This window comes from Syngnathus scovelli, chromosome 8 (genome assembly GCF_024217435.2).
Source record: "Syngnathus scovelli strain Florida chromosome 8, RoL_Ssco_1.2, whole genome shotgun sequence".
In the NCBI taxonomy this organism is placed as follows: domain Eukaryota; kingdom Metazoa; phylum Chordata; class Actinopteri; order Syngnathiformes; family Syngnathidae; genus Syngnathus; species Syngnathus scovelli.
Genome location: NC_090854.1, coordinates 14,053,447 through 14,078,135, shown reverse-complemented (window position 1 = coordinate 14,078,135; position 24,689 = coordinate 14,053,447). Strand labels below are relative to the sequence as shown.

Here is a 24,689-nt window from a genome sequence, read left to right as displayed (position 1 = left end):
GCAGTTGGTCAAGAATGTTTAGCATTTAAATAATCATAATTTATCTTAATTTCAGGCAAAGTGATGCACTTTGAATCTGTTCTGTTACAAACTAAAAAACAATGTTATTAATAAAGTTATTCTTTATTGTAAGTTGATCTTTCTTTTTATTTATTTTTTGTTTTCTTTAATCATTAAAGAAACATTAAAGTTTAATGTTAATAAGGGTACAAGCTTGGGGGTGGCGCAAAATGTTTTCTTCTCCCTAGGGGGGGGGGCATCTCAGAAAATGATTGAGAAACACTGATCTCAACGCAGGCGCAGGGCAGGGCAGGGGTGGGCAGTTTCAACCAGATGCAGGCACATGACATAGCCGCAAACAAAAGACTGATGCTGGTTGTGTTAGTCTGTCGATGGTGCTTTCAATAATGCGTTAGCATCAAGCTAACCAAGCTTAGCATTCATCACATTTTCTTCACATACTGTGTCAAATCTGTATTGGGTGGTTCGCAGTCACCAGCATATTTGAGCCACTAAACATCAATCAATTTTTAGTATACATAATATATGCGCGTGAGTATTGTTATATTTTCTGCCTATAAGTGTTGCTGCAAAGTTTGTGATCAAATGTTGGTGTTATATTGGAGTTATAACAACTGCAACATTGATCTATAATTGTTAGCATTGTATGTTAACATTAAGCTCAGACAAAACTAAAACATCTTGGAGATGCTAAAATACTTGTCGTAAAGTGTGACTTTTGTAAATGAGTGATAATGACTTACTTGTTTGCTGTTCTCAAGTATTCAGATCACAATGGCTGACGTAATTTTGGAACTCCAAATGAACACACATGAAGCATCCATTACACCATTGAAATGCAGGCAAATGCAACTCGCGCAGGCCCCTAAAAAAAACAATAAAAAACAAAAATAGTTTATTTTGTTTGTTTTTTACTTCATAACCTACAGTAATAGCATAATTGAAAAGAATGTAAAGAATTACAGAAAGGGTTGTACATAATGATTTCATGCTTCAGTATAATACAAAGAGTTGAGCCACTAAACTTCAATCAGTTATTAGTATACATAATATACAGGACTGTCTCAGGAAATTAGAATATTGTGATAAAGTTCTTTATTTTCTGTAATGCAATTAAAGAAACAAAAATGTCGTACATTCTGGATTCATTACAAATCAACTGAAATATTGCAAGCCTTTCATTATTTTAATGTTGCTGATTATGGCATAGAGCTTAAGAAAACTCAAATATCCTTTGTCAAAATATTAGAATATCATGAAATAGTATACTAGTAAGGTAAAGCAATCAAAACTAAACCACGTTTTCCCTCCTGTGTTCTGACCAACAGCCGGGGGTAAAAAGAGCATAACCATCCGAGCCAACCCCCGATACAGTCCTCAGGCTCCCCAACAATAGCGGTAGCAGTTTGCATTATTTTATTGCAAAGTTTTTCCTTATTCAGATTTGTTTCAAGATTAGTTACAGTTAGACTTCACTTTAATGTTTAATGCAGTTATTGCAATTTTGTTGTTTTATCACAGTAGATTGGTTTATTTACATTTTAAAAACCAGTAGCCATTCATTTACAAATATAATTGCACTTAAGTTTACATATTTAAATGTTCAGATATTAAGATGTGACACAGATTTTGCATGATTTGAAAGAGGCAAAATAATATGCTTACTCTTTCAAATATATTAGTATAATCATTTGTTTCAGATGTAATTATTTTCTGAATAAAAATTAAATTTGGTGTTCAAAAAGTCATTTTTCAAACCTGAGTCTTGAAAAAGAGGGGGTCCTCTTGTAATCGGGGTCGTTTTATATTTGGGCCAATACAGTAATATGAAATTAGATTAACATTACTTCTCTAAAACGCTTAAACCCTCAAACTCGGCCACAATATGGCAATATTAATATTCCAGCTGGTTATCAACACTTTTGGACAGTCAAATATAATACTGTATGAACATCAATTGAAAACGAAGCAACACGGCACATAATATTTTCAAATAGACGAGATAAACACATTTTTCACGAGACATACTTTGAGGTTTGCCCATTTTTAAGGGCAAGCCTATAAATCATTCTATTACACACCATTTCTATACATTTGTAGAGCAGTTTAGAGGGAAAAAATCGTGAAGTATGGTAGGCCAAGCTACAAGCTAAAACTCCGTCGTGTTGCCCCGAATATGCTGTGTTAGCGCTAAACTACGCGCGAACGAGAACAATTACTACAATACTACCAATATTAGTACAATAGTCCATCGTATCATTTAATAAAGTCGTTTATTATTAAACTCTCCATATTATTACAATTGTTGGTAGTAGTTAACATCGTTCTTACCTCATACGTTTCAACGCAAGTTAAAAAGGAGACAGCCGCCAATTGATTACACACACCTGCGCAGTTCACAGTTAAACTCGGCCACAATATGGCAACATTAATATTCTAGAATATTCCAGCTGGTTATTAACACTTTTGGGCAGTCAAAGAAACCAAAAATATTGTATGAAGATCAACCAATTGAAAGCGAAGCAACACGGCACATCATATTTTCAAATTAACGAGATAAACACGTTTTTAACGAGACATACCTTTAGGTTTGTCCATATTTAGGGGCAAGTCTATCAATCATTCTAACAGTACAAATCATTTCCATACATTTGTAGAGCAGTTTAGAGGGGGAAAAAATGTGAAGGATGGTAAGCCAAGCTACAAGCTAAAACTCCGTCGTGTTGCCCCGAATGCTGTGTTCGCGCCAACGCGCGAACGAGAACAATTGCTACAATACTACCAATATTAGTACAATAGTTCATCGTATAATTTAATAAAGTTGTTTATTATTCAACTCTTCATATTATTACGATTCTTTGTAATAGTTAACATCGTTCTTACCTCATGCGTTTCAATGCTATTTAAAAAGGAGACCGCCGGCAATTGATTACACACAGCTGCGCAATTCACAGTCAAACTCGGCCACAATATGGCAATATTAATATTCCAGCTGGTTAACACTTTTGGGCAATCAAAGACACCAAAAATACTTTATTAACATCAACCAATTGAAAACGAAGCAACACGGCACATCATATTTTCAAATAAACGAGATAAACACATTTTTAACGAGACTTACCTTTAGGTTTGCCCAGTTGTAGAGCAGTTTAGAGGGAAAAAAATCGTGAAGGATGGTAAGCCAAGCTACGAGCTAAAACTCCGTCGTGTTGCTCCGAATGCTGTGTTAACGAGAACAATTACTACAACACTACCAATATTAGTACGACAATAGTTCATCGAATAATTTAATAAAGTTGTTTATTATTTAACTCTCCATATTATTACGATTGTTGGTAGTAGTTAATTTACAATACATCGTTCTTACCTCATGCTTTTCACCGCAATTTAGAATGGAGAGAGCCGGCATGCGATTACACTTGCGCTACTGTTGGCCGGTGAGTGAACGATTCGGAAGGAAAAGGAACGACTCTTTTCCTTTCATATATAACTTCAACCAGTAAATATCAGTAATGCCCATTGAAGCTGGTGCTACCCAGCCGTAAAACAAAACGAAGAAGAAAATCAGCCAATCAGCTGATCGACCGGGTGAGAGACTGTTGCCAACGAATCAGTGTGTAAGTGTTGTATTATAGAAAGAAATGTGTTAATTAACCCAGCCAATTATTATCATATATAATAATTTTGGGGTAGTTGTATTGTTTAATGTGTATGGGTTATTTCCACTAGATATTATTAAAAAAAAAAAAAAAAGGCTTATCATTTTGTGTGTTTGTGTGTGGGGGGGATTCGTTGAACGATTCGTTTGAACGAATCTTATGAGTGAACAGGATGCCAGTCGAAATAGCCGACTGGTTAGTGACTTGGGCTCTTGCTTGGTAAGAACTTGGTTCAATCCCAGATGAGAGAAAATACCCAGATGTGCTTTTGTTGTGCAATTAACCCTTTATTTATTTATTCTTTTTTTTTTTACCTCGTGTAGTGTACTTAATGAAGTGTCCATGATGTGTACCTACATCATATATATTATATTGTCATATAAAGCAGTTAACCAAATGTCAGATTTTTGTTTGCATGCCCAAAAAATTAAAAACAAGGAATAAAGCACCAGACAAGTTTTAACAGGTTTTAATGTTTATTAAAATAATAATAATATTACAAGTAAATTTCCAGCCAGCAATCTAATGTGAAATTGCAGTAGATATATTGGATAACAATATTTAGGCGTATATATGCATACACGTTATTTAAAAACTACTACAAGTGTTATAAAATCAAGATTACCCAAAGAGAAGCATAATCATTGTTTCATAACGGTGCATCCCTTCATGCAATAAAGTTGGCCGTTAGCTTGGAGAAAACGCACATAAAAGAAGTGGTGTTTTAGTGAGTGGTTCTTTCTTTCCTTGGCAAATCGTAAATCGACATCCTGGCTTACATAGTTCGCAACACGTTCACTGACTGATCCGTTGATGCACGGGAAGGAAGGCAGTTGACCCATTGACTCGTTCCCTCACTGATTCATTCTCGCGATGAACTGGAAATGCGAATCACTCACTCACTGATTCGTTCACTCACTGATACGTTCGTTGGTAAACGGGAAATGCAATTCACGACTCGTTCGTGAACGGGAGGTGACGTCATTAACTTCTTCGTTTTGTTTTACGGCGAGGTGGCACCAGCTTCAATGCGCATTACTGACACCTACTGGTTGAAGTCATATGAACTGAAAAAAGAACGAATCACTTTAGGAAGTGATTCGGTCACTCTCGTTCACTGAAAACATTCGTTCTTTTGAACACATCGTTCACTCACTCGCCAACACTCGCAGTGAGCACCAGTGAGCTATAAATTTCAACTCTTGCCACACATATTATCCATGGACAAATCAGTAAAATTAGTACGTAGTAGTATTTTAAAGTAATGTGAGTGCTAACTTAAGGCATGACTAACGGGAAGAAGCAGAAGGGTTCGGACACAGCGGTGAGGTTCTTCACATGGGACTTTTACTTACACACACTTGAATGCAGGCTTGTGATGCTTTCGAATTCTTTTTGGTCTTCTTAGGTGCAAGGGACCAATGACAGCAGCGTGGTGAGCAAAGTGTCTGCTGCAGCCCAGGGCTACTTCCACGATTGCTTTCAGCAGCACTTCGTGTGCAAAGTGGCGAGGAGATCGCCACTCATCAACAGGTCAGACACAAAGCTCCCCTGTTTGTTAGTCAACACACAACACATTCACGTAGACGCAGACACGACTGGCGACATAACAAATGAATGTGTGCTGCCTGCAGGAACACGTGATGTCATGTCACATGCTTGTAATAATATGCGAAATGTGCTCCGTAAGGCAGTTGGATTGGAAGAGTTGTGTAAAATGTTGCATGGTTGTGCATTGTGGAAGGATTAAGTTGCATAAAATATACTGAATACGATCTGCAGGAGTATTTCAAAAGGTGGGCACGAGCTAGCCAGGAGTCGAACCTAGAATCTTCTGATCCGTAGTCAGACGCGTTATCCATTGCGCCACTAGCCCCACACGTAATTCAGACAGGCGAACCCCATCCCCACTACCACCTTGCATAAAATACGCAAGAGGATTTCAAAAAGAGGACTCGAGCTAGCCAGGAGTCGAACCTAGAATCTTCTGATCCGTAGTCAGACGCGTTGTCCATTGCGCCACTAGCCCCACACGTAATTCAAACAAGCGAACCCCATCCCCACTACCACCTTGCATAAAATACGCTGCGAGAGGGTTTCAAAAAGAGGAATCGAGCTAGCCAGGAGTCGAACCTAGAATCTTCTGATCCGTAGTCAGACACGTTATCCATTGCGCCACTAGCCCCACACGTAATTCAAACAAGCGAACCCCATCCCCACTACCACCTTGCATAAAATACGCTGCAAGAGGATTTCAAAAAGAGGGATCGAGCTAGCCAGGAGTCGAACCTAGAATCTTCTGATCCGTAGTCAGACGCGTTATCCATTGCGCCACTAGCCCCACACGTAATTCACACAGGCGAACCCCATCCACACTACCACCTTGCATAAAATACGCTGCAAGAGGATTTCAAAATGAGGAATCAAGCTAGCCAGGAGTCGAACCTAGAATCTTCTGATCCGTAGTCAGACGCTTTATCCATTGCGCCACTAGCCCCACACGGAACTCACACAAGCGAACCCCATCCCCACGACCAACGTGCATAAAATACGCGATGCAAGAGGATTTCAGAAAGTGGAATCGAGCTAGCCAGGAGTCGAACCTAGAATCTTCTGATCCGTAGTCAGACACGTTATCCATTGCGCCACTAGCCCCACACGTAATTCAGACAGGCGAACCCCATCCCAACGACCATCTTGCATAAAATACACTGGAAGAGGATTTCAAAAAGTGGAATCGAGCTAGCCAGGAGTCGAACCTAGAATCTTCTGATCCGTAGTCAGACGCGTTATCCATTGCGCCACTAGCCCCACACGTAACTCAGACAGGTGAACCCCATCCCCACTACCAACTTGCATAAAATACGCTATGCAAGAGGATTTCAAAAAGTGGAGTCGAGCTAGCCAGGAGTCGAACCTAGAATCTTCTGATCCGTAGTCAGACGCGTTATCCATTGCGCCACTAGCCCCACACGTAATTCAGACAGGCGAAGCCCATCCCCACGACCAACGTGCATAAAATACGCGATGCAAGAGGACTTCAAAAAGTGGAATTGAGCTAGCCAGGAGTCGAACCTAGAATCTTCTGATCCGTAGTCAGACGCGTTATCCATTGCGCCACTAGCCCGACACATAACTCAGACAGGTGAACCCCATCCCCACGACCAACGTGCATAAAATACGCGATGCAAGAGGATTTCAAAACGTGGAATCGAGCTAGCCAGGAGTCTAACCTAGAATCTTCTGATCCGTAGTCAGACGCGTTATCCATTGCGCCACTAGCCCCACACGGGATCCAGACAGGCGAACCCCATCCCCACGACCAACGTGCATAAAATACGCGATGCAAGAGGATTTCAAAAAGTGGAATCGAGCTAGCCAGGAGTCGAACCTAGATTCTTCTGATCCGTAGTCAGACGCGTTATCCATTGCGCCACTAGCCCCACACGTAATCCAGACAGGTGAACCCCATCCCCACTACCAACTTGCATAAAATACGCTATGCAAGAGGATTTCAAAAAGTGGAATCGAGCTAGCCAGGAGTGGAACCTGGAATCTTCTGATCCGTAGTCAGACGCGTTATCCATTGCGCCACTAGCCCCACACGGGATTCAGACAGGCGAACCCCATCCCCACGACCAACGTGCATAAAATACGCTATGCAAGAGGATTTCAAAAAGTGGAATCGAGCTAGCCAGGAGTCGAACCTAGAATCTTCTGATCCGTAGTCAGACGCGTTATCCATTGCGCCACTAGCCCCACACGGGATTCAGACAGGCGAACCCCATCCCCACGACCAACGTGCATAAAATACGCGATGCAAGAGGATTTCAAAAAGAGGAATCGAGCTGGCCAGGAGTCGAACCTAGATTCTTCTGATCCGTAGTCAGACGCGTTATACATTGCGCCACTAGCCCCACACATAATTCAGACAGGTGAATCCCATCCCCACTACCAACTTGCATAAAATACGCTATGCAAGAGGATTTCAAAAAGTGGAATCGAGCTAGCCAGGAGTCGAACCTAGAATCTTCTGATCCGTAGTCAGACGCGTTATCCATTGCGCCACTAGCCCTTCATGAAGTAAAGGCAGGCCAGTTCCATCCCCAGGATCAACCTACAATGTATACGAGCTGCAAGAGGATTTCAAAAAGTGGAATCGAGCTAGCCAGGAGTCGAACCTAGAATCTTCTGATCCGTAGTCAGACGCGTTATCCATTGCGCCACTAGCCCCACATGTAATTCAGACAGGCGAACACCATCCCCACTACCAACTTGCATAAAATGCACCAAGAGGATTTCTAAAACTGGAACTGAGCTAGCCAGGAGTCGAACCTAGAATCTTCTGATCCGTAGTCAGACGCGTTATCCATTGCGCCACTAGCCCCACACAAGATTCAGACAGGCGAACCCCCTCCCCACGACCAACTTGCATAAAATATGTGCAAAAGGAATTCAAGAAGTGGAGTTGAGCTAGCCAGGAGTCGAACCTAGAATCTTCTGATCCGTAGTCAGACGCGTTATCCATTGCGCCACTAGCCCCACATGGAAATCAGACAGGCGATCTCCATCCCCACGACCAACTTGCATAAAATACGCTATGCAAGAGGATTTCAAAAAGTAGAATCGAGCTAGCCAGGAGTCGAACCTAGAATCTTCTGATCCGTAGTCAGACGCTTTATCCATTGCGCCACTAGCCCTACACGATGTCGTGACAGGCCGGGCCCATCCCCAGGATGAAATTGCATAAAATGGGCTGAATATGATTTCAAAAGGTGGAATCGAGCTAGCCAGGAGTCAAACCTAGAATCTTCTGATTCGTAGTCAGACGCGTTATCCATTGCGCCACTAGCCCCACACAGGTCCTGCGGAAGCCAGCCCCTTCCCCAGGATTAACTTACAATACATAATTTCAATAATTTATTGAGCTAGCCAGGAGTCGAACCTAGAATCTTCTGATCCGTAGTCAGACGCGTTATCCATTGCGCCACTAGCCCTTCACGGAGTACAGGCAGGCCAGTCCCATCCCCAGGATCAACTTGCAATGTATACGAGCTGCAAGAAGATTTCAAAAAGTGGATCGAGCTAGCCAGGAGTCGAACCTAGAATCTTCTGATCCGTAGTCAGACGCGTTATCCATTGTGCCACTAGCCCTGCGCTCTTCATTGGAATGCGTGTTCCATGTGATTAAGTGTTAATCACTGTAAATGGCTCCATATTGTGGAACAAAATATACCATTACTCTCGGTCATTTTTATATTTTTTTTCATTTATTATAAAGTGGTTCAGATAATGATAAATGGATGATACTACTGCTCAGTGTATGTCTCCTATTTTTTAAAATTTTTGACCCAGTGTTAAAATTGAGTTTCTCTTTTTGACTATTCAATATTAATTCAACCCACATGCTATTTAGTGTTGTTTTGTTTTTTCATGAAAAAAAATACGTGAAGATTCCATTTGCCGCCAATGATATGCTTCATGAATAAAATATGTTAAACACAGTGTAATAACATTAATAAACATTAACACCTGTCAATCACAACATGATTATTAACAGACTTGCATCACATAATAATGACAGTAAAACACAATATTGTGTTAAATATGATGTAGGGGTTACTATGTGCGCTGGAGGGCAGTGGACCACTGTGTGCGGAACTTCCTGCAAGTCACACAACATTGTGCCAAGAGACAAGCAAGTTAACGTTTACCAAAATCCATCTCATTGTTTTTTTTTTTTATTATTATTATCCACACGTAATAACAACTTCTATTTTTCTGTCCTGTAGATTTTGTCTTTGGGTGCCGGCTTCGACTCGCTATATTTCCGCCTGTACGGAGACGCGGCACTCAACAAGGCAGTCGTGTTTGAAGTCGATTTCCCAGACGTGACTCGGCGAAAGGCGGCTCTGATCCAGTCCAATGTGTCGTTGTTGCAAATGTTGGACTCCCACCATGTACTTTCTTTGACAGGTGAAATACTACATTAACATTATAAATGTTTTGCTACATAGCTGATCATATATGTGTCTGTAGGGCCTTTGTTCGTGTCGAGCAGTCAGTACTTCCTGCTAGGAGTGGATGTGAGACATGATTCCCATGTAGAAGAAACTCTGGTAAAGGCGGGACTGGACCCGACTGCTCCTACTCTGATTCTTTCCGAAGTGGTGCTCACCTACATGGAAACACAACGGTGAATATCACAAAGCTTGGTCTTGTGCTTTTAAGAGGTTGCGGCAATCGTAATTGATGAAAATTATGTTCCTTCAGGTCCGATGACATCATTAGTTGGGCGGCGCGGTTCTTACCCCAGGCTCTCTTTGTGATGTACGAGCAGATCCATCCCCAAGATCCATTTGGTCGCATCATGCAGGAGCATTTCTCGAAACTGAATTCCACTCTGCATGCGCTTCGACAATATCCTGACATTGACGCACAAAAGCAGAGATTTCTTGACAAGGCTAGTATTTGCACATTTACACCTAATTTCCCTGCCATCCTTTTCGACTATTATTAAACAATATTATGGTTATATACTGACTTACAAGTTAAATTATTTTTTTGTCCAAGCTTTTAACTTAGTGTACTAAATACCATCCAAACACAAGTATAATTGTTACAAACAACTGTCTTGGAAATGTGTAAATATGAACACAAACAACATGGCTGTCTGCTGCGAAGCTAATTGTCGCTAAATGTCTTCACGTAAGATTATTTTTAATACGCCAGTTTCCAACACATCCTTTGCTAGGTGCTGCTGCTTTGGTTAGCGATAGAGTACAAATGAGTTAATTTCGATTTATTTACAACCATTGATTCAATGAGTGTGTGTCATTGCTATTTTGTTGTATTCAGGGATGGGAGCAGTGTGTGTGTTTGGATATGAACGAGTTCTTCCTCAGGCTAATTCCAGATGATGAGAGACACCGAGTGGAAAGTTTGGAACCTTTTGATGAGTACGAGGTTAGTTAAGACTAACCCCTACGAAATACTGATTTGTGGGTTCCTGGCTTATGTTGTCAAAACGATATAGACCATTAGTCATACTGTACGAGAAATTTTTGGTTGACAATAATACCATCTCTAATATTGGTCAGGAATGGCACCAGAAATGCTCGCACTACTTCATCCTCACTGCATCTCGAGGTTCTCTCACAGCGCAGTCTCTGCTAATCCATCCTGAAGGTGCTCATTGCTTTCATTTGCTGTTCTTACCCGTTTTGTCTTAAACCTGTATGGGATTACTTTTGCTCTGTCCTTCAGTGCTATTCCAGTGTCCATCTTGGAGCGCCACTGACCTCACTGTGAAAATGGAACCAGTTTGCGTGGAGGGCTTCGGGATGGCCTCGACGTTGTTGATTGGAGGACACATCCTGCTCACCGGAGGCTCCTGCAGGACCGGCCGAGGGGCTCAGAGTCGAGTCCTGCACCGAGGCCCTGAAGGATGGAAATCATTCCATGTCAAACCATCAACCCATTCGAGTGAGTTCATCTGAATTTTGAGCAATTAATGTTCATAGCATCAAGCAAAACATTTTCTTTTTGCTTTCTGTCAGGTGTTCGACTCTACCATAGCGTTACTTCTATTTCTGGGAGAGTCGCTGTTATGTACGGAGGGCGCGCTTCTCCCGTCAACCCGATCGGAGGCCTTGTCAAAGTCAACTTCAAATATGAAAGTTCACCAGGTCCTGAGGATGTACTTGAAGTCCATGAGGAGCAGATGACGTGTACAGGTGCTCATCCACCGCCTAGATGGAGACACTCTGCCACTCTAGTCTCTCATAAAGGTAAACTTTACCAGCAATTGTTGTGTTTTCCTTTCTAAATGATATAAAAAATAAACATCTTTGTTTTTCTGTAGGGAAAGACTTCTTGTTCATCTTTGGTGGAAAAAATGAGTCCGCAACAGTTTTGGGTGATGGCTATTTCCTGAATCTGGATCAGCAACATTGGACTGAGGTTGTGATTTTTCTCATTTTGCTGTTAAACATAATTGTAAGGAAGAGATGCATTTATGCAGATTTACTACGGCTGACGAGTTTTTTTTTTACCATACCTTGAGTGTCTGCCATAGCAAGATTTGAGAAATCTGACCAAGTAATTGGTCTTATATTATTGTCTTTCATCCATCCTGTTTCCATGGTGGCCTGAAATGCGATTGCCATAAAAAAATATATGCCATTAAATTTCAAAGAGTAAAACATTTGCTGTGCTTAATGTCCATACCTTTTTTTCCAGGTGGCAGTAGAAGGTGCTGCACCAGAGGCCCGGCATTCCCATTCAGCATGTTCCTACCAGGGTGGGCTGGTCCTGTTCGGAGGGCACGGAAAAAGGGGAGAGCCGCTCGGGGACATCGTGGTGATGAAGCCAAATGAGAGAGGCTTCTGCTGGGAGACGATAGATGTTCAGCCCCCTCCTTGTCCCAGGTGGGTTCCTCACAGTCATTTCTTCTCACTGTTATATGAAAAGAATGAAAGTACATGCCTGCTTGTGGTTACTACACACCCATTCAACTGAGGAAAAATGGTGACAATAATGTAATATTTCAATATTCCAAGTTAACTGTACTGTTGTGTAGATATTCGCATGGTGCCCATGTGATTGGCGATCGTCTGATTGTGGTGGGCGGAGTCTGGCTGCATTCAGACAGCGTGCCAGGAGTGGCCGTGATCGACCTTTCCAGGCGCTGCAGCACCGAATTCCATCTGCTCACGGTCAGGTCAAAATACTTTGATTTCACCGTGCGGACTTGTCGGGAATCTCATTGGTGCTTCTCCCGTCTTTAGTCATCAGTGCCTCGGCCTCTCATGTTGCACTCCTTCTGCTCCGAGTTGGTGGTCCAAAAAGAAGCTCAGCTGATCCTGATTGGTGGAGGAGGGAACTGTTTCTCCTTTGGGACACATTTTAACCCTCAACTTGTCAGCGTGGACCTCGGCCCGGCACTGATGGGAACTTAACAAACTTTAAGGTGCTCCGATGTGACTGAGCAAGAGTTTGTCACCTAACCTGAATGTTTACAAAAATACACTGACAAAAAAAAAATCTAGTTTCTGCTTCAAGTTCATGCTTTAAAAGTAGGGTTTCAAATTAGGGGTTTAAGACAGGTATGGTTTCAAGCTAGGGTTAGATTTTCAAGTTAGGATTTCAAATTGTAGTTTCAAGCCATGGTTAAGGTTTCAAGACAGGTTTAAGGTTTTTAAAGTAAGGTATCAGATTGGGGGGAGTTAGATGAGGTTGTGTTTTTGTGGGTTAGGGTTTTGAAGGATGTACAGTATACCAAATTATTGTTTGCAAAAGTACAGACAAAACTGCAAAATTCGACACATCTTTGTCTGCTTTCTTGACAGGCTTTTATTTTGTTGACCCCAGTTCACAATTTTCTCATTTCCTGTCAGGGATTTAAATGTAGCATGATTGCTTCAGGCACAGAGGGGTGAGTGGCAACTCATTCAGTGAGGCGCCTGTAGGATTGGATTGCAGCACTGGCCGCGCCCCAGTCGCCGGGCTTGCGGTACTCGCCCTTCTCCAGGAAGTACTGGCGGCCGCGGTAGTTGGGGTGCTCGTAGAACACCCACCAACCGTCAAAGACCTTGCACGAGTTCACCTCCCTCCAGCGGAATTTCTCCAGAAGCGAGGGGCAGTCCTCTGTGGCCTCAAAAGCCTTGCCCCCAAAGTCGGCCTTCTCGTACAGCTGCATCTTGTAGCCACCCCCGCTGGTCTGGAATGATGAGAGGAAAGGGGATAGACACGTAAAGGACTCAGAAGGACAACACAAAATTGAGATCTGACATAATTTGCGGAGGCTTCGATTGGTTGTTTGCCCGGGGATTGAATCGATCCTATATGGCCCTTGTCAAAGTAGATAGATTTTTTTTTTTTGTGGGGGGGTTGACTGGTGGTGACCCTGAAGGTAGCTGCAGGCGTTGGGTTAGCTGGACAACAGAAATCACATGCTCTGCTCTAATACAGGGCCAGTTGGGTTAGCTGGACAACATTAATCCCATGCTCCACTCTAAAAAAGGGACATTTATTATTTTAATTTATTTTACGCAGGATGCCCGTAATGCATCGCTACCCACCCTGGCTGGGAATTGAACCCACTGCATGAAAGGCAATACACCACTAGAGCACAAAGATGTACTTTAGTAGAATAGTAAAAATAGATTTATACTGTCAATATGCAATACTCATTTTGACAGGTTGTTTAAAGCAGAGCTAGCTTGCGTTAGCTCCATTTTACTATCATAATAAGCCCTAGCACGAATTGTGAGTAATTGACTACTCCCTTAAAAGTTAAATATCTCCCTAACGTGCAAAGTATTGTACTTTGTTAATTACACTCAAGTGAATGAGGGTACAACACTCACAAAGTGGATCATCTTGCAGGAGCTGAGGCGGTCGTTGAGGCCCATCCAGCGCTGGTACTCGGGGTACTCGCCTCGGGTCAGGACGTATTGGTAACCCAGGTAGTTGGGCCGCTCGTACACCACCCAAGCGCCGCTCTCCACGCGGATGGAGTTGCAGCGACTCAAGTAGGTGTGGAAGTCGGAGCAGTCGCTGTCACACTCATACCGGTGACCCTGGAAGTTCTTGTCCTCGTAGAAGACGATCTGCAGGACGAGACAGTATGTAAGACAGAATTCCATCTTTAATGGAAATGGATCCCATGCCAGTTATGGGAACCACTACACTGCTAGTAGCATCTTTAAAACCAGCTGACTTGGTGATTTGCCGCCTCCAGTCAAGAATTACATTTGGATTTGGAGGAATTAAATCCCAAGGCCCAGTTGGAAAACTCAACGTAAACGCCCAAGGTCTTTGTGTAGCTTTGCCGAAACTCACCCTGCCCATCTTGGAGTAGTGCAGCCTCTATGATGCGAAAGTGGCGGCAATGGTTGGTGTTTGCCCTGAGGTCTCGATGTTGCCCTCAAACCTCGAGCTCTCCCTTTTATAGCCAGTCCTGCCGCATTGGGGAGCGCCAACAGTGGGAGGCAAACAGAGGAACAATCGCTTTGTCATGAAAATGAGATCCAAAAATTGAGTCAGTGATTCTAGCACTATTCAGATTTTCCAGAAAAGCGAGGAAGGATTACGGCATAAAGAATGCCGGGCATGGTAAGCGTCCAATGACCCCACTTACCCACGAACCGCATCCAGCGCCTACCCTCCCAACACCATATCGCACGTGCCAACTGGGTTGCCCCCACCTGGCAAGGGAGGAGCTGCCAACTCAGGACTTATTTCTGCCTTGTGGATGCATCCAGTTACTGTCCTAACATCATTTATTTGCACAATATATTTGATAAATCATTCATATTGGTGTGTATCATTACAAATTTGAAAATAGCACAAGACTCATACATTGAAGTGAACATCTTTATTATTTTTTATGACAATATAATAGATGTTTAAAAGCACAGAAGAGTGTGACAGCAGCATTCATTCATTGTTTTACCTCCAATGACAGGTTCTTTTTTTGAATGCCTTACTATGTACAGAGGAAGCTAACCTTGAGATTGAAGGTATGAAGTGCAAATAATGTCTTTAGGATGAATAAAATAACACAAAAATATAACATACATTATAATTCCAGTGACTAATAGAAAAATATACTTTGAATCACACGTGGTTGGTTGGCACATGAGTGAATCAACACTGATGTTGATAACAGTCAACATTAGGATCTGCAAAGTCGCATTTATGAACCGTTTTTCCAATTATTGAAAATAATGTAGCCAAACAAACTACATGAGCACTTAATTTCAGTTGTGAAGTACAATTATTCATGAATACGTGAATACATTTGCAAAGGAGTATCGATTAAAGCAAGGGTGTGGCTCCATGCTTCCCTCCATACTACATATTAAATGTTTTCAAATTATTTATATTCTGAGCATTTATGGATTCAATTGTGGTGGTCTGTGCTCTATTCAGTGCTAATTTCATAAATACATAACAAATCAAAATTGCTACATTTACTGTATTTCCCTTAATTAGTTTGAAGGCAGAACACAGCATGTAGTCTACATCATTGACCATTAACACATTCAAAACAAAAATGGGGCCTTGGTCCCTTCATATTTAAGCTGCGAATGTCCAGGGCAACTTCTTCATCTGAAATAAATAAAACTAACCTGTGAGGAGAACAGTTCAACAAGCCATCGGCGACTGTGCCACTGCTCCTCCTGTCTTTGAATACATGTTGTTGTTCACCGACCTGTCGTCCACCGGGGCACCGTTGGAGACCTGCAGCGAGGACGCGGGGTTCGGGATCAGGCTGTCCAATTCCTGCCTGTGTCCCGACTCCAGGAGCCACTCGTGGAACTTTGCTTCCACCAGGTCCTGGAACTTGCACTTCTGCTCCCTACAGAAAGAACATATTTATACATTTTTTTTATATAAATTTTTTTGAGGCTGATGGCAATTTTTGGCAGGAAAAATACAGATTAACAGACAATTATTTTAAAAAAATCTTAAAATAACATTTTGACCGTGTGTCGCAATGCATTTAATTAATGAAGGACATTAATCCTTGTCATATGTGTTACACTGACCAGTCAGGGTGACGGGGAATGCATAGTCCCTCGAGCAACAGTGACACACAACTGCAACCTTTCACATTAGCTAAACTTGTTATTGACTGTTGGCTTCAATTCTCCATTGAACCACTACAGTCATGAAATGGAAAAATACAGCTACCATACAGTCGGTGTATGACAATTGGTTTGGGGATTTCCTGTACAAGTTTGCAATAGGTGCACAAAAGGCAACCAACTCTTGGTTGGTGCTGGTTTTCTGTCTTCCATTGAAAAACTACTCTCATGCAAACTTACAACACAATTCTTATACTTCTGTTTTGGGGTCATTTCTTTTAGCAATTAGCTTGCCATTTTGAATAAATAATGAATAGGACTTAACAAATGAATTGTTCCATGTTGGTTATGAGATAAAAGCCACTCACTTGTTCAGCTGGGCCTCCATGACAGTTTTCTGCCATGTTTGTATCCTCTTCTGCTTGTCATCGAGCGCTGCCTGATAGCGGGGTGCCAACCCCCCCGGCACCTCGCACGTGTCCCCTTTCATATGGAAAGGTACCACCATCATGTGGAACTCCTCTGGGGGCAGGAGACGGTAGCATGCCGGGTCTGGGTTGGTGGAGGGCTTTACGGGGTCAGTCCCCAGAAGCAAGGGCTGGTCCCACACGTTGGGGACCACGGCCAGCCCTACGATGGCCATGTCGTCCTCCAGGGAGGGGTAGAAAGTGTGGAAGGGCCCCAGGGTGATGTCAGCGTTGCCGGGCAGGAGCAGAGGGCGCGTGGGCGTCAAGGCGTGGAGCGTGCAGCAGGAGGAGGCCCCGACGATTATCTTGCCCGCCACGCACACTACGCGCACATTCTGGCAGCAGTGCACATGCACGCTTGTCTCCACTGGACCCAGAACCACTGTGCAATCTCTGCACTTGTCCACAATAACCGACCTGGCATATAAATCAATCAATCAAATCACATCCAGATTTAACAAGACTGCATATTGACACGCTCAAAAAAATTTGAATTATCTGCTGACCTGAGAGGCGAGAGGAGGTAGATGTAAGCGTTGGTGCATCGGTGGATCTTAATGTTGGCTCCTGTCATCTTGTCAGAAGTCTTGGCCAGGGTCTGCTTACAGACCCGAGACATGAGCACCATCTTGCTACCTGCTGGGGCCATGTGAGTGTTTCGGGATATCTTGGCACGCTTCATAGTCCCCTCCACTAGACACAACAAGAAAGATGAGATAAAGTAAGGGAATGCTTGAAGGAGGGAGATCCATGTAGAATTATTTTTTTTTTTGGGGGGGGTACCTTGTTGGGCCCAGGCTAGCTGCTTCCCGGAGCGCAGGCAGGATGTTTTCCCAAATGGATTGAGGGTGAGGTTATGTTGAAGACAGGAGATAAGTTGGTGCAAAGGGAAGGATTGGCTGAGCGCAGAGTAGCCCGCGTGCACCTGGAGCAGACCTTTACTCAGTAACTTATGGACAGGTTGGACAGTCCTGTCCGGCTGCACCCAACCTTCCAGGAGCAGGTCCAGGCTGCGCACAGCCGCCAGGGAGATCTGGGAGCATACAGGGTTAGTCGTGGCTAACGTCCTGTGAGCTAACATGAGAGGATGGTCCACACACCTGACAGTCACGCAAGGCCATACCGGACTCGGACAGCTGGTTCGGCTCCACCAGCAGCTCCAGGAGCTCCGCCAGGTGGCTCAGCATAAAGGACAGGTGGGCCTGGTCGTCCCAGTTCTACTGAACAAACACAACACATAAAATAAATAAACAGGTGATTCTATTTTGACCACCTGTTGATGTTGTGTGCTTGACCTGAGCGGAGGTATCTGCCATCCCAAGACTTGTTTATTATAGTTCAGCATTTTTTATTCTGTTAAAGAACATGAGGTTGACCTTGTTTTGCGAACTGGCCTTGGCCTCGCGTTCCGATGGAGCCGGAGAGCGTGTGCGGTGGCTGGGCCACTCCTCGCCAATGAGTGATTTACGCAGAGTCACGCGATTCAGCTGTTGGATGTGGAGGAAGAGGAGAAACTGCAGCGTGTCCACGGACCTCTGGGGAATAAAAATTGCATCAAATCTGTCATCGTGCCAACCTGGTTCAGCGAGAGTGTTACGTTACGGCAGACAGTGGTCGACTTTGTTTTGTTTTTACCTCATTCCTCTGCTGGTCAAGCTCACTTTTGCTTGAACACTGGGAAAGGCACTCTGCCCATTCCAGTCGCTCACCAGGCGACTGGCTGGTAAAGAGGTCAAAGGTCTCAAAGTAGAGCCACGCCAGATCTTCTGCAAGCTGCAGCTTCCCACATGCAATGTGCCTCCACATGTGCCAGGTCAAGGAGGGGAAGCAGCCATCGCGGGTGCGCACGTAGGTAGCCATCTTGCGAAGGTAGTGAAGGCCAAGTTTGGAGGAGGGGGCCACCTGTAATGAGGGCTCACATCTGAGTTATTTTGTAACAGTACACTGGACAATGCATTTGATTTACACTCACCTGAAGGGCACCCAGGAGGAAGGGCTCCATACGTGGCCATATGCTTACACTGTCTGGATCCATGTCTGAGGACATACAATATTGTAATGAATCAGTTTGATTTGACACTGTCAGAGAGGCTATATCGCCTTCAACGTGTACCAAATATTTTGGTCTTATAAGATGACAAAATGATGCAAATAACTACTAACAGGAATGTATGTACCGGAACTAACAGCTTACGTCATGTTTTCAGCTTGATGCCATTTTTGGTTTTGAGGTAACAAACAGCGCACAGCGGCAAAATACATTGTCAGGCTACACAAGATAAGATCACTTAATGCATATTTATGGACGTGTTCTTCATATATCTATTGCAATTATGATTTTTACGTTTAGCATAGGTTAATGGCAGTGTTGCAAATGTTACTTTAAAACCTGCTAAATACACAAACATAAAATAATGTAAATGAATTCATTAAATAATGAATCCAAATGAGTTTATGCACATCTACGTTCCTACGGTTTAAGCTAAATTAAATTCCAAACTTTTTAATCCCATTAAATTGCTTAGTCTGCTCAGTCCCGACTAAAACCACATTCACAATTTTTAAAACAATTTCTATTTATTTTGAGCAATCATGCTTTTTTCCAGACTTTTAAAAGACCGATGTAAGAAATTTTAACAACTACTGGCACTTTATGCGCCATGACAACCAGACTGCTGCCATCCTTCACCGGTGTAGCACAAGTAAACCAAGCACGGCTAAAACAAACGCTTCAATTCGCCGTCAAACCCGAGAGCGTTGTCTGAGGAAACGAGGGACGCGTTTAACTCTCAAAACAACACATTAGTTGCCCAAGCGAGGCTTTCCCATCGCGGTAAACTTGTGTGACGAGTTAAGCTAAGCGAAGCTAACAAACGCAAACCTCCACAATTCGTCGATGGCCAAACGTCGGCTTCTTCCATCTCGGCGGAAGAGCGCCTCGTCAACTGCTCCGAATCATTCGCGTATTGGATTAGAGGTCCATCAACTGCTTGCTCGGAAGTTTGATGCAAGATTTTGGCGCCCTCTTCTTCCACTGCTAGCGTGCAGCGAGTAGGGGTGCAATGGTTCCAGTGCCTACATACCTGCTGCGCATGCGTCATTAGTTAGCTCAAAGTAGCCAAACAATGTTTAGCATTTTATTTGAAACAGTAAAAACAAAACAAAAAATAGAAACAATTTTATACCTCTCCAAACAATCAGTTACCAATACAAGACTCTGCTTCAGGGGAGGATTGACCCCAAAATAATGTAAACGAGTCAAATCGGTTCCCTTGAAAATGAATATGGTATGGAATGTAATTTCATCACTCGCCATCTTTTTACAGTCAGTGCAGCGGTGTCGGTTGTTCACTTTAACTTTAACATTAACCAGAGCTGCGTGAATCGGTTACCAATAGTAAACAATCCAGTAACGCGTTAGCTTCCCTTTATCGTGACAACTATCTTTTTAAATGTGGGCGGGGATTCAACCGGGTTGCCGGTAGGCGGGACTTCCTTGACAAGCCGGAAAAAGGCTTTCCTGTGACAGGCTGCTGGATCCAACCTTCAATTGAAACCGGCTCTTCTTTTTTTAAAGGATTTCGTGAAATATTTATATTTAGGCGGTTATATATGGCGACCAAAGGGATGAACCTGTGCACCGTGTGCTGTTTGATTTTCTGGGTTATCACTGCCGTGTTTGCCGGGTAAGTAAGCGGTTTTGCACCGGAACAGTCGGTCAGGCAGCATCGCCAGCTGGTACACATGTTCCACTGTGATTGGTTCAACCAGTGGAGCGAAGAATCGGCCAAACTACTCTTGTTTTTACAGTTATCTTTGTGTTGGTGTAATTGTGGCATTAAATGGAGCAAACTAGTATTTAAAATCAGGAAAAACACGCACTTGTCAAAGTAGGCGGTTTACTGTCCCTTTGATACCAACGAAAGGACTATTGTGATGTAGTGTGCACGTTTGTCGTTGTTTTGAAGCTTATTTTTTTTCACGTACAGGCGAGATTTTTACAATATCCTTGGGGTAAGCAAGAGTGCATCAATCAGGGACATCAAGAAAGCCTACAGAAAGCTAGCTCTCCAGTTACACCCCGACAGGAACCAAGACGACCCCAAAGCTCAGGATAAATTCGCCGACTTGGGCGCAGCCTACGAGGTATGAGACATTTTTAAAAAAATATTTCATAATAAGCATCAGAAGTGATTTTGCAAATGAAAATCAAGGTTTTGTCGTGAAATGTCACCCGGAAACACTCGGCACACGACTTTATACGCTTAGCTGGTCGGTTGCCGTTGGAAACACTAGGCTCGTCGTGATTGGTCAATTCTAGCGTGTGGCTGTATCTGATTGGCTGACACGGTATCATCTAAATAAAAGGTTGTTTTATATAAGCCTGCAGGTGCTTCCTTACAATATTTGGATTGCACTGCTTTAATTGTCCTAACATGCATTTTTAAAATCTGTTTTCGAGTTTTTTAATGTTTATAAGGTTATCAACAGAACCGCTTGCAACAACAATAGATACACCTGTGTTATAATATAATGACATCCAATAAATGAGCTCCATTACACCCTCTACCTTCACAAAGATATTAATGGTTTTTGATGGACAATGTCTGATTTGGATTAATTTAACAATATCTTTACTAACATGGTTCTGCTTTAAATTTCTGAATGTCTGAAATTAATGACTGGGACTCTGTTTCATTTATAGGTTCTATCAGATGAAGAGAAAAGAAAACAGTATGACGCATATGGAGAAGATGGACTTAAAGAGGGCCACCATAGTTCACACAATGATATCTTCTCCAGGTTGGTCCTGTTCAGATAAATGGAAGACAATAGTTAGATTCTTAATTACATTGAAATCCACATTAATTTGAACATCCTAACATCTTTAATTGTGAACTTAAGATGGCCATATAATGTATTAACAAGGAATAAAAGAGCTTTTTGACAAAAGTATGACAACATAACATCTTTTTTAGCATCAAAGCGGAAAGAAAGAGACCCTTGGTTGACCTTATTTTTCCTGAAAATTGTGATTACTACCTGGCGATACTACAGCATTGAGTTACAATTGTTCTCTCCTGTAGTTTCTTTGGCGACTTTGGTTTCATGTTTGGAGGCAATCGACAGCAGCAGGACCGAAACATCCCCAGAGGAAATGACATCGTGCTTGACTTGGAGGTCACACTTGAAGAGGTCTACTCTGGGAACTTTGTAGAAGTGAGTAGAAGGTTCCATGTTGACTTGGCATGTTTTTACCATGCAAGTTATGAAGGTGTTCTTTGTCTTCCAGCCACTTTAAAAAACATGCAGATTAGGTTAATGAAGACTCAAATTTGGCCCTGATTTTGAATGGTTGGTTTTCCATTGGGCAGTGCGCTATGAAACAAGGAGTGATTTCACAGTGAACGTGTGGGTTAGGTGCATTGCTCAAGGGCACGTCGGTGGTCGGGAAACCTTTGATTACAGCAGTTGCATTTATTAAAAAAAAAAAAGTTTTACGTCTTATTAAAACTGTCTTTGTTTGTGGCCAGGTTGTGCGTAACAAGCCAGTAGCCAAAGAGGCATCCGGCAAGAGGAAGTGCAACTGTCGACCAGAGATGAGGACCACACAGCTCGGGCCAGGCCGCTTCCAGATGACGCAAGAGATGGTGTGCGATGAATGTCCCAACGTCAAGTGAGTCTCTCCTTATTCAAATTTTTGGGGACGTACTCTCAACTGAACCTTTTTTGTGCCATTTGCTTGATTGCACCAGGCTGATAAATGAGGAGCGAACACTGGAGGTGGAAATTGAACAAGGGGTGAGAGATGAGATGGAGTATCCCTTCATTGGGGAAGGTAAGCTTCAGGGCTATCAATATCGGACGGTTGTCACTTAATGATGCAAAAGAACGCATCTCCTCATGTTGTGATTCTTGTTTTTTTTGTATTTAAAAAGCATAAAAAATAGACTGTGTTTTGAATACAAAGAAAACAATGTGTATTCAAGCAGTGAGGGAAATTGACTGACTTCTTAACTGATCAAAAACGATGTATCTTACTCAGGGGAGCCTCACATTGACGGAGAACCCGGAGATCTACGTTTCCGCATCAAAGTGTTAAAGTATGACCAACTTTGGAGATTAGGTTGACATTCCGGTCACAGGATGCGCAAGAACTCAGCATTAAGGCGGTGTTTGTCTTTTGTAGACACCGTGTGTTCGAGCGCAGGGGTGATGACCTGTATACCAACGTCACCATCTCCCTGCTGGAAGCGCTGGTTGGCTTTGAGATGGACATTGTTCATTTGGACGGACACAAGGTACCTGTTCTCTTTCACGCTCACCGTCTTTTTAAGGTGCCATCTAAGCGCTGCACACGTGTCCTTCCTGTCTGTTAGGTGCACATCGAGCGGGACAAGGTAACCAAGCCTGGCGCCAGGGTGTGGAAAAAAGGCGAGGGCCTGCCCAACTTCGACAACATCAATAATCGTGGGTCCCTCATCATCACCTTTGACGTGGAGTTCCCTCAGACACAGCTGAATGAAAAGCAGATAAAGGGTGAGTCAGAATTGATAGGGGTTAGATTTATTAGGAAAAAAAGAAAAAAAAATGCTTTCTTTGGAAGCAAAAATCAGTGCTTGATTAATTGATTAGACCACTTGTCATAATGAGCTTCCAACATCATGGAGCTCTATAATAAGAGTCTTTCAAGTCCAGTGAGCTCTCAGTGGTGAGAATTTCACTTCAGCTAGTACTCAGAAATAAATTAAGCATCACGTTCAACCACTGAGGCTTTTTTTTAGTCAGGATTTCAAGTTAAATATCTATAATTTGACAATTTAAGAGACAGATTTGTGCTTTACTGTCTTTAGTTTTGTATTTAAGACTTAGAAAATTTAATGGATATCATTTAGAGTGAAAATCTGCTACATATTGATGTGCAGTATTAATTAATACAGAAACATTCTAAATGATTTAAGTGACTACCAGTGCTGTTTGTTCAGGGCCACTGCGGTATAAATGGCACCGTGGGTGCTGCTCTATTACATTTGTTAAGCAAAGTAACTGACATTTAAATGACTTCAATCGTTTTTGCAGAGATTCGTAAGGTGTTGAAGCAAGGCTCCATACAGAAGGTGTACAATGGACTACAAGGCTACTAGCATGAGATACTTCATGCTGCTTCGACTGACATTAATATGAGAAACTGCAACAACCACAGCAGCAGCAGGACGAGCGCGACCTGCACCACTTTCCTGGTCACAGTCTATTTATGTTAGTTTGGGTTTCCCAACTCAGGATGTCTCCAATTTGTTTTTACATTGCGACATTCTTTCTCGTGCCCTTTTTTTTTTTTTAAGAAAAATTGTAACCACACTGTCAGGTTTACATGAACAGTAAAAGAAGTGGGTGCAGTGGTCAGATGGTTTTGTAATAAATTGAGCAAGTCCAGTGGCATTGTAGACATTCATACAAATTGACAATATGATTGCAGCTAGCAAGGGTTTGAATTGTTTGTCACTTAAGATGTTAAAGGCTCTTCTTTTACATGATGGTTTATTCCAGTCACAGATTTTGTTCGCTGCTGAGAAAACAGCACTCTGACATGTGAACAACATAGGAAATATACAGTCAAAAGCTGTAAATACAGTTGTTTAATTGGTCAAGTGTTGTTGCACTTCCTACAATGCCTCTTTTTATTTCAGTGACAAAATACAACTTGAATTAAGAAACTTTCCAATGGTTTAATATTAACGTTTTTGTTGTTTTTATTATTTTGTGTTTTACAAAAGTGCAACGCTGACTCCAACTGTGAATTAACTCGGTTTTTGTTTTCATTTTGGTTTTAAAACTGAGTGGGGTTTGCCGATTTTGGGGGGGCCGGGGGGAAGTATGAATAAAAATTTCTACCGGTTGTGATGAAAATGGCACTATCTGAGTTCACCAGTGGGCGGCGATAGAGT

General features: G+C 42.6%; 4 protein-coding genes and 19 non-coding genes across 27 annotated transcripts; 2 read left to right on the top strand and 21 right to left on the bottom strand.

Annotated features, from left to right (window-relative positions):
- The first annotated feature begins 4,785 nt into the window (after window positions 1-4,785).
- On the top strand, window positions 4,786-15,568 carry lcmt2 (leucine carboxyl methyltransferase 2). Its single transcript, XM_049728907.2, has 14 exons — window positions 4,786-5,004; window positions 5,089-5,213; window positions 9,297-9,378; window positions 9,473-9,656; window positions 9,720-9,876; window positions 9,954-10,143; window positions 10,539-10,646; window positions 10,781-10,868; window positions 10,947-11,165; window positions 11,240-11,470; window positions 11,545-11,642; window positions 11,922-12,109; window positions 12,262-12,397; window positions 12,470-15,568. The coding sequence occupies exons 1-14, from the start codon at window positions 4,966-4,968 to the stop codon at window positions 12,638-12,640; spliced, it is 2,016 nt and encodes a 671-aa protein (XP_049584864.1). The 5' UTR covers window positions 4,786-4,965; the 3' UTR covers window positions 12,641-15,568.
- trnar-acg (transfer RNA arginine (anticodon ACG)) lies at window positions 5,484-5,556 on the bottom strand. The gene has a single exon. It is a non-coding gene; the product is annotated as a tRNA-Arg (tRNA).
- On the bottom strand, window positions 5,637-5,709 carry trnar-acg (transfer RNA arginine (anticodon ACG)). Its single transcript has one exon. It is a non-coding gene; the product is annotated as a tRNA-Arg (tRNA).
- Window positions 5,793-5,865, bottom strand: trnar-acg (transfer RNA arginine (anticodon ACG)). The gene has a single exon. It is a non-coding gene; the product is annotated as a tRNA-Arg (tRNA).
- On the bottom strand, window positions 5,949-6,021 carry trnar-acg (transfer RNA arginine (anticodon ACG)). The gene has a single exon. It is a non-coding gene; the product is annotated as a tRNA-Arg (tRNA).
- On the bottom strand, window positions 6,263-6,335 carry trnar-acg (transfer RNA arginine (anticodon ACG)). Its single transcript has one exon. It is a non-coding gene; the product is annotated as a tRNA-Arg (tRNA).
- trnar-acg (transfer RNA arginine (anticodon ACG)) lies at window positions 6,419-6,491 on the bottom strand. The gene has a single exon. It is a non-coding gene; the product is annotated as a tRNA-Arg (tRNA).
- Window positions 6,577-6,649, bottom strand: trnar-acg (transfer RNA arginine (anticodon ACG)). The gene has a single exon. It is a non-coding gene; the product is annotated as a tRNA-Arg (tRNA).
- On the bottom strand, window positions 6,735-6,807 carry trnar-acg (transfer RNA arginine (anticodon ACG)). The gene has a single exon. It is a non-coding gene; the product is annotated as a tRNA-Arg (tRNA).
- On the bottom strand, window positions 6,893-6,965 carry trnar-acg (transfer RNA arginine (anticodon ACG)). Its single transcript has one exon. It is a non-coding gene; the product is annotated as a tRNA-Arg (tRNA).
- trnar-acg (transfer RNA arginine (anticodon ACG)) lies at window positions 7,051-7,123 on the bottom strand. The gene has a single exon. It is a non-coding gene; the product is annotated as a tRNA-Arg (tRNA).
- Window positions 7,209-7,281, bottom strand: trnar-acg (transfer RNA arginine (anticodon ACG)). The gene has a single exon. It is a non-coding gene; the product is annotated as a tRNA-Arg (tRNA).
- Window positions 7,367-7,439, bottom strand: trnar-acg (transfer RNA arginine (anticodon ACG)). The gene has a single exon. It is a non-coding gene; the product is annotated as a tRNA-Arg (tRNA).
- trnar-acg (transfer RNA arginine (anticodon ACG)) lies at window positions 7,683-7,755 on the bottom strand. Its single transcript has one exon. It is a non-coding gene; the product is annotated as a tRNA-Arg (tRNA).
- Window positions 7,841-7,913, bottom strand: trnar-acg (transfer RNA arginine (anticodon ACG)). Its single transcript has one exon. It is a non-coding gene; the product is annotated as a tRNA-Arg (tRNA).
- trnar-acg (transfer RNA arginine (anticodon ACG)) lies at window positions 7,995-8,067 on the bottom strand. Its single transcript has one exon. It is a non-coding gene; the product is annotated as a tRNA-Arg (tRNA).
- Window positions 8,150-8,222, bottom strand: trnar-acg (transfer RNA arginine (anticodon ACG)). The gene has a single exon. It is a non-coding gene; the product is annotated as a tRNA-Arg (tRNA).
- Window positions 8,463-8,535, bottom strand: trnar-acg (transfer RNA arginine (anticodon ACG)). Its single transcript has one exon. It is a non-coding gene; the product is annotated as a tRNA-Arg (tRNA).
- trnar-acg (transfer RNA arginine (anticodon ACG)) lies at window positions 8,605-8,677 on the bottom strand. The gene has a single exon. It is a non-coding gene; the product is annotated as a tRNA-Arg (tRNA).
- Window positions 8,762-8,834, bottom strand: trnar-acg (transfer RNA arginine (anticodon ACG)). Its single transcript has one exon. It is a non-coding gene; the product is annotated as a tRNA-Arg (tRNA).
- On the bottom strand, window positions 13,011-14,669 carry crygs2 (crystallin, gamma S2). The gene is made up of 3 exons (XM_049728920.1): window positions 14,526-14,669; window positions 14,051-14,293; window positions 13,011-13,401 (listed from the first exon to the last, which is right to left on the bottom strand). The coding sequence occupies exons 1-3, from the start codon at window positions 14,532-14,534 to the stop codon at window positions 13,129-13,131; spliced, it is 525 nt and encodes a 174-aa protein (XP_049584877.1). The 5' UTR covers window positions 14,535-14,669; the 3' UTR covers window positions 13,011-13,128.
- tbccd1 (TBCC domain containing 1) lies at window positions 15,046-20,192 on the bottom strand. Of its 5 annotated transcripts, none has more exons than XM_049728909.2 (10): window positions 19,929-20,192; window positions 19,625-19,829; window positions 18,716-18,780; window positions 18,379-18,645; window positions 18,120-18,278; window positions 17,844-17,960; window positions 17,527-17,776; window positions 17,250-17,436; window positions 16,645-17,160; window positions 15,046-16,047 (listed from the first exon to the last, which is right to left on the bottom strand). In XM_049728909.2, exons 2-10 carry the CDS (start codon window positions 19,662-19,664, stop codon window positions 15,834-15,836), a joined length of 1,815 nt encoding a protein of 604 aa, XP_049584866.1. In that variant the 5' UTR covers window positions 19,665-19,829; window positions 19,929-20,192; the 3' UTR covers window positions 15,046-15,833. The 5 variants fall into 5 exon arrangements, with proteins under 5 accessions (XP_049584866.1, XP_049584867.1, XP_068507609.1 ...); XM_049728910.2 differs by having other exon boundaries at window positions 19,625-19,826; XM_068651508.1 differs by lacking the exon at window positions 19,929-20,192 and having other exon boundaries at window positions 15,046-15,797; window positions 15,901-16,047; window positions 19,625-19,896.
- A 40-nt stretch (window positions 20,193-20,232) lies between these two features.
- dnajb11 (DnaJ heat shock protein family (Hsp40) member B11) lies at window positions 20,233-24,480 on the top strand. Its single transcript, XM_049728918.2, has 10 exons — window positions 20,233-20,429; window positions 20,733-20,889; window positions 21,449-21,546; window positions 21,831-21,963; window positions 22,278-22,420; window positions 22,500-22,582; window positions 22,790-22,847; window positions 22,934-23,045; window positions 23,124-23,283; window positions 23,824-24,480. Exons 1-10 carry the CDS (start codon window positions 20,356-20,358, stop codon window positions 23,886-23,888), a joined length of 1,083 nt encoding a protein of 360 aa, XP_049584875.1. The 5' UTR covers window positions 20,233-20,355; the 3' UTR covers window positions 23,889-24,480.
- Window positions 24,481-24,689: the final 209 nt, after the last annotated feature.

Coding starts and splice junctions, on each gene's coding strand:
- lcmt2 (XM_049728907.2), top strand. CDS start 4,966: ATGACTAACGGGAAGAAGCAGAAGGGTTCGGACACAGCG. Junction 5,005..5,088: donor AGAAGGGTTCGGACACAGCG/GTGAGGTTCTTC, acceptor TGGTCTTCTTAG/GTGCAAGGGACCAATGACAG. Junction 11,643..11,921: donor ATCAGCAACATTGGACTGAG/GTTGTGATTTTT, acceptor CTTTTTTTCCAG/GTGGCAGTAGAAGGTGCTGC.
- dnajb11 (XM_049728918.2), top strand. CDS start 20,356: ATGGCGACCAAAGGGATGAACCTGTGCACCGTGTGCTGTTTGATTTTC. Junction 20,890..21,448: donor ACTTGGGCGCAGCCTACGAG/GTATGAGACATT, acceptor TTTCATTTATAG/GTTCTATCAGATGAAGAGAA. Junction 21,964..22,277: donor ACTCTGGGAACTTTGTAGAA/GTGAGTAGAAGG, acceptor GTTTGTGGCCAG/GTTGTGCGTAACAAGCCAGT.
- tbccd1 (XM_049728908.2), bottom strand. CDS start 19,844: ATGACGCATGCGCAGCAGGTATGTAGGCACTGGAACCATTGCACCCCT. Junction 18,279..18,378: donor TTGACCAGCAGAGGAATGAG/GTAAAAACAAAA, acceptor TTTATTCCCCAG/AGGTCCGTGGACACGCTGCA. Junction 17,777..17,843: donor TGGCCTTGCGTGACTGTCAG/GTGTGTGGACCA, acceptor GTATGCTCCCAG/ATCTCCCTGGCGGCTGTGCG.
- crygs2 (XM_049728920.1), bottom strand. Junction 13,402..14,050: donor CCTGCAAGATGATCCACTTT/GTGAGTGTTGTA, acceptor TCATCATTCCAG/ACCAGCGGGGGTGGCTACAA.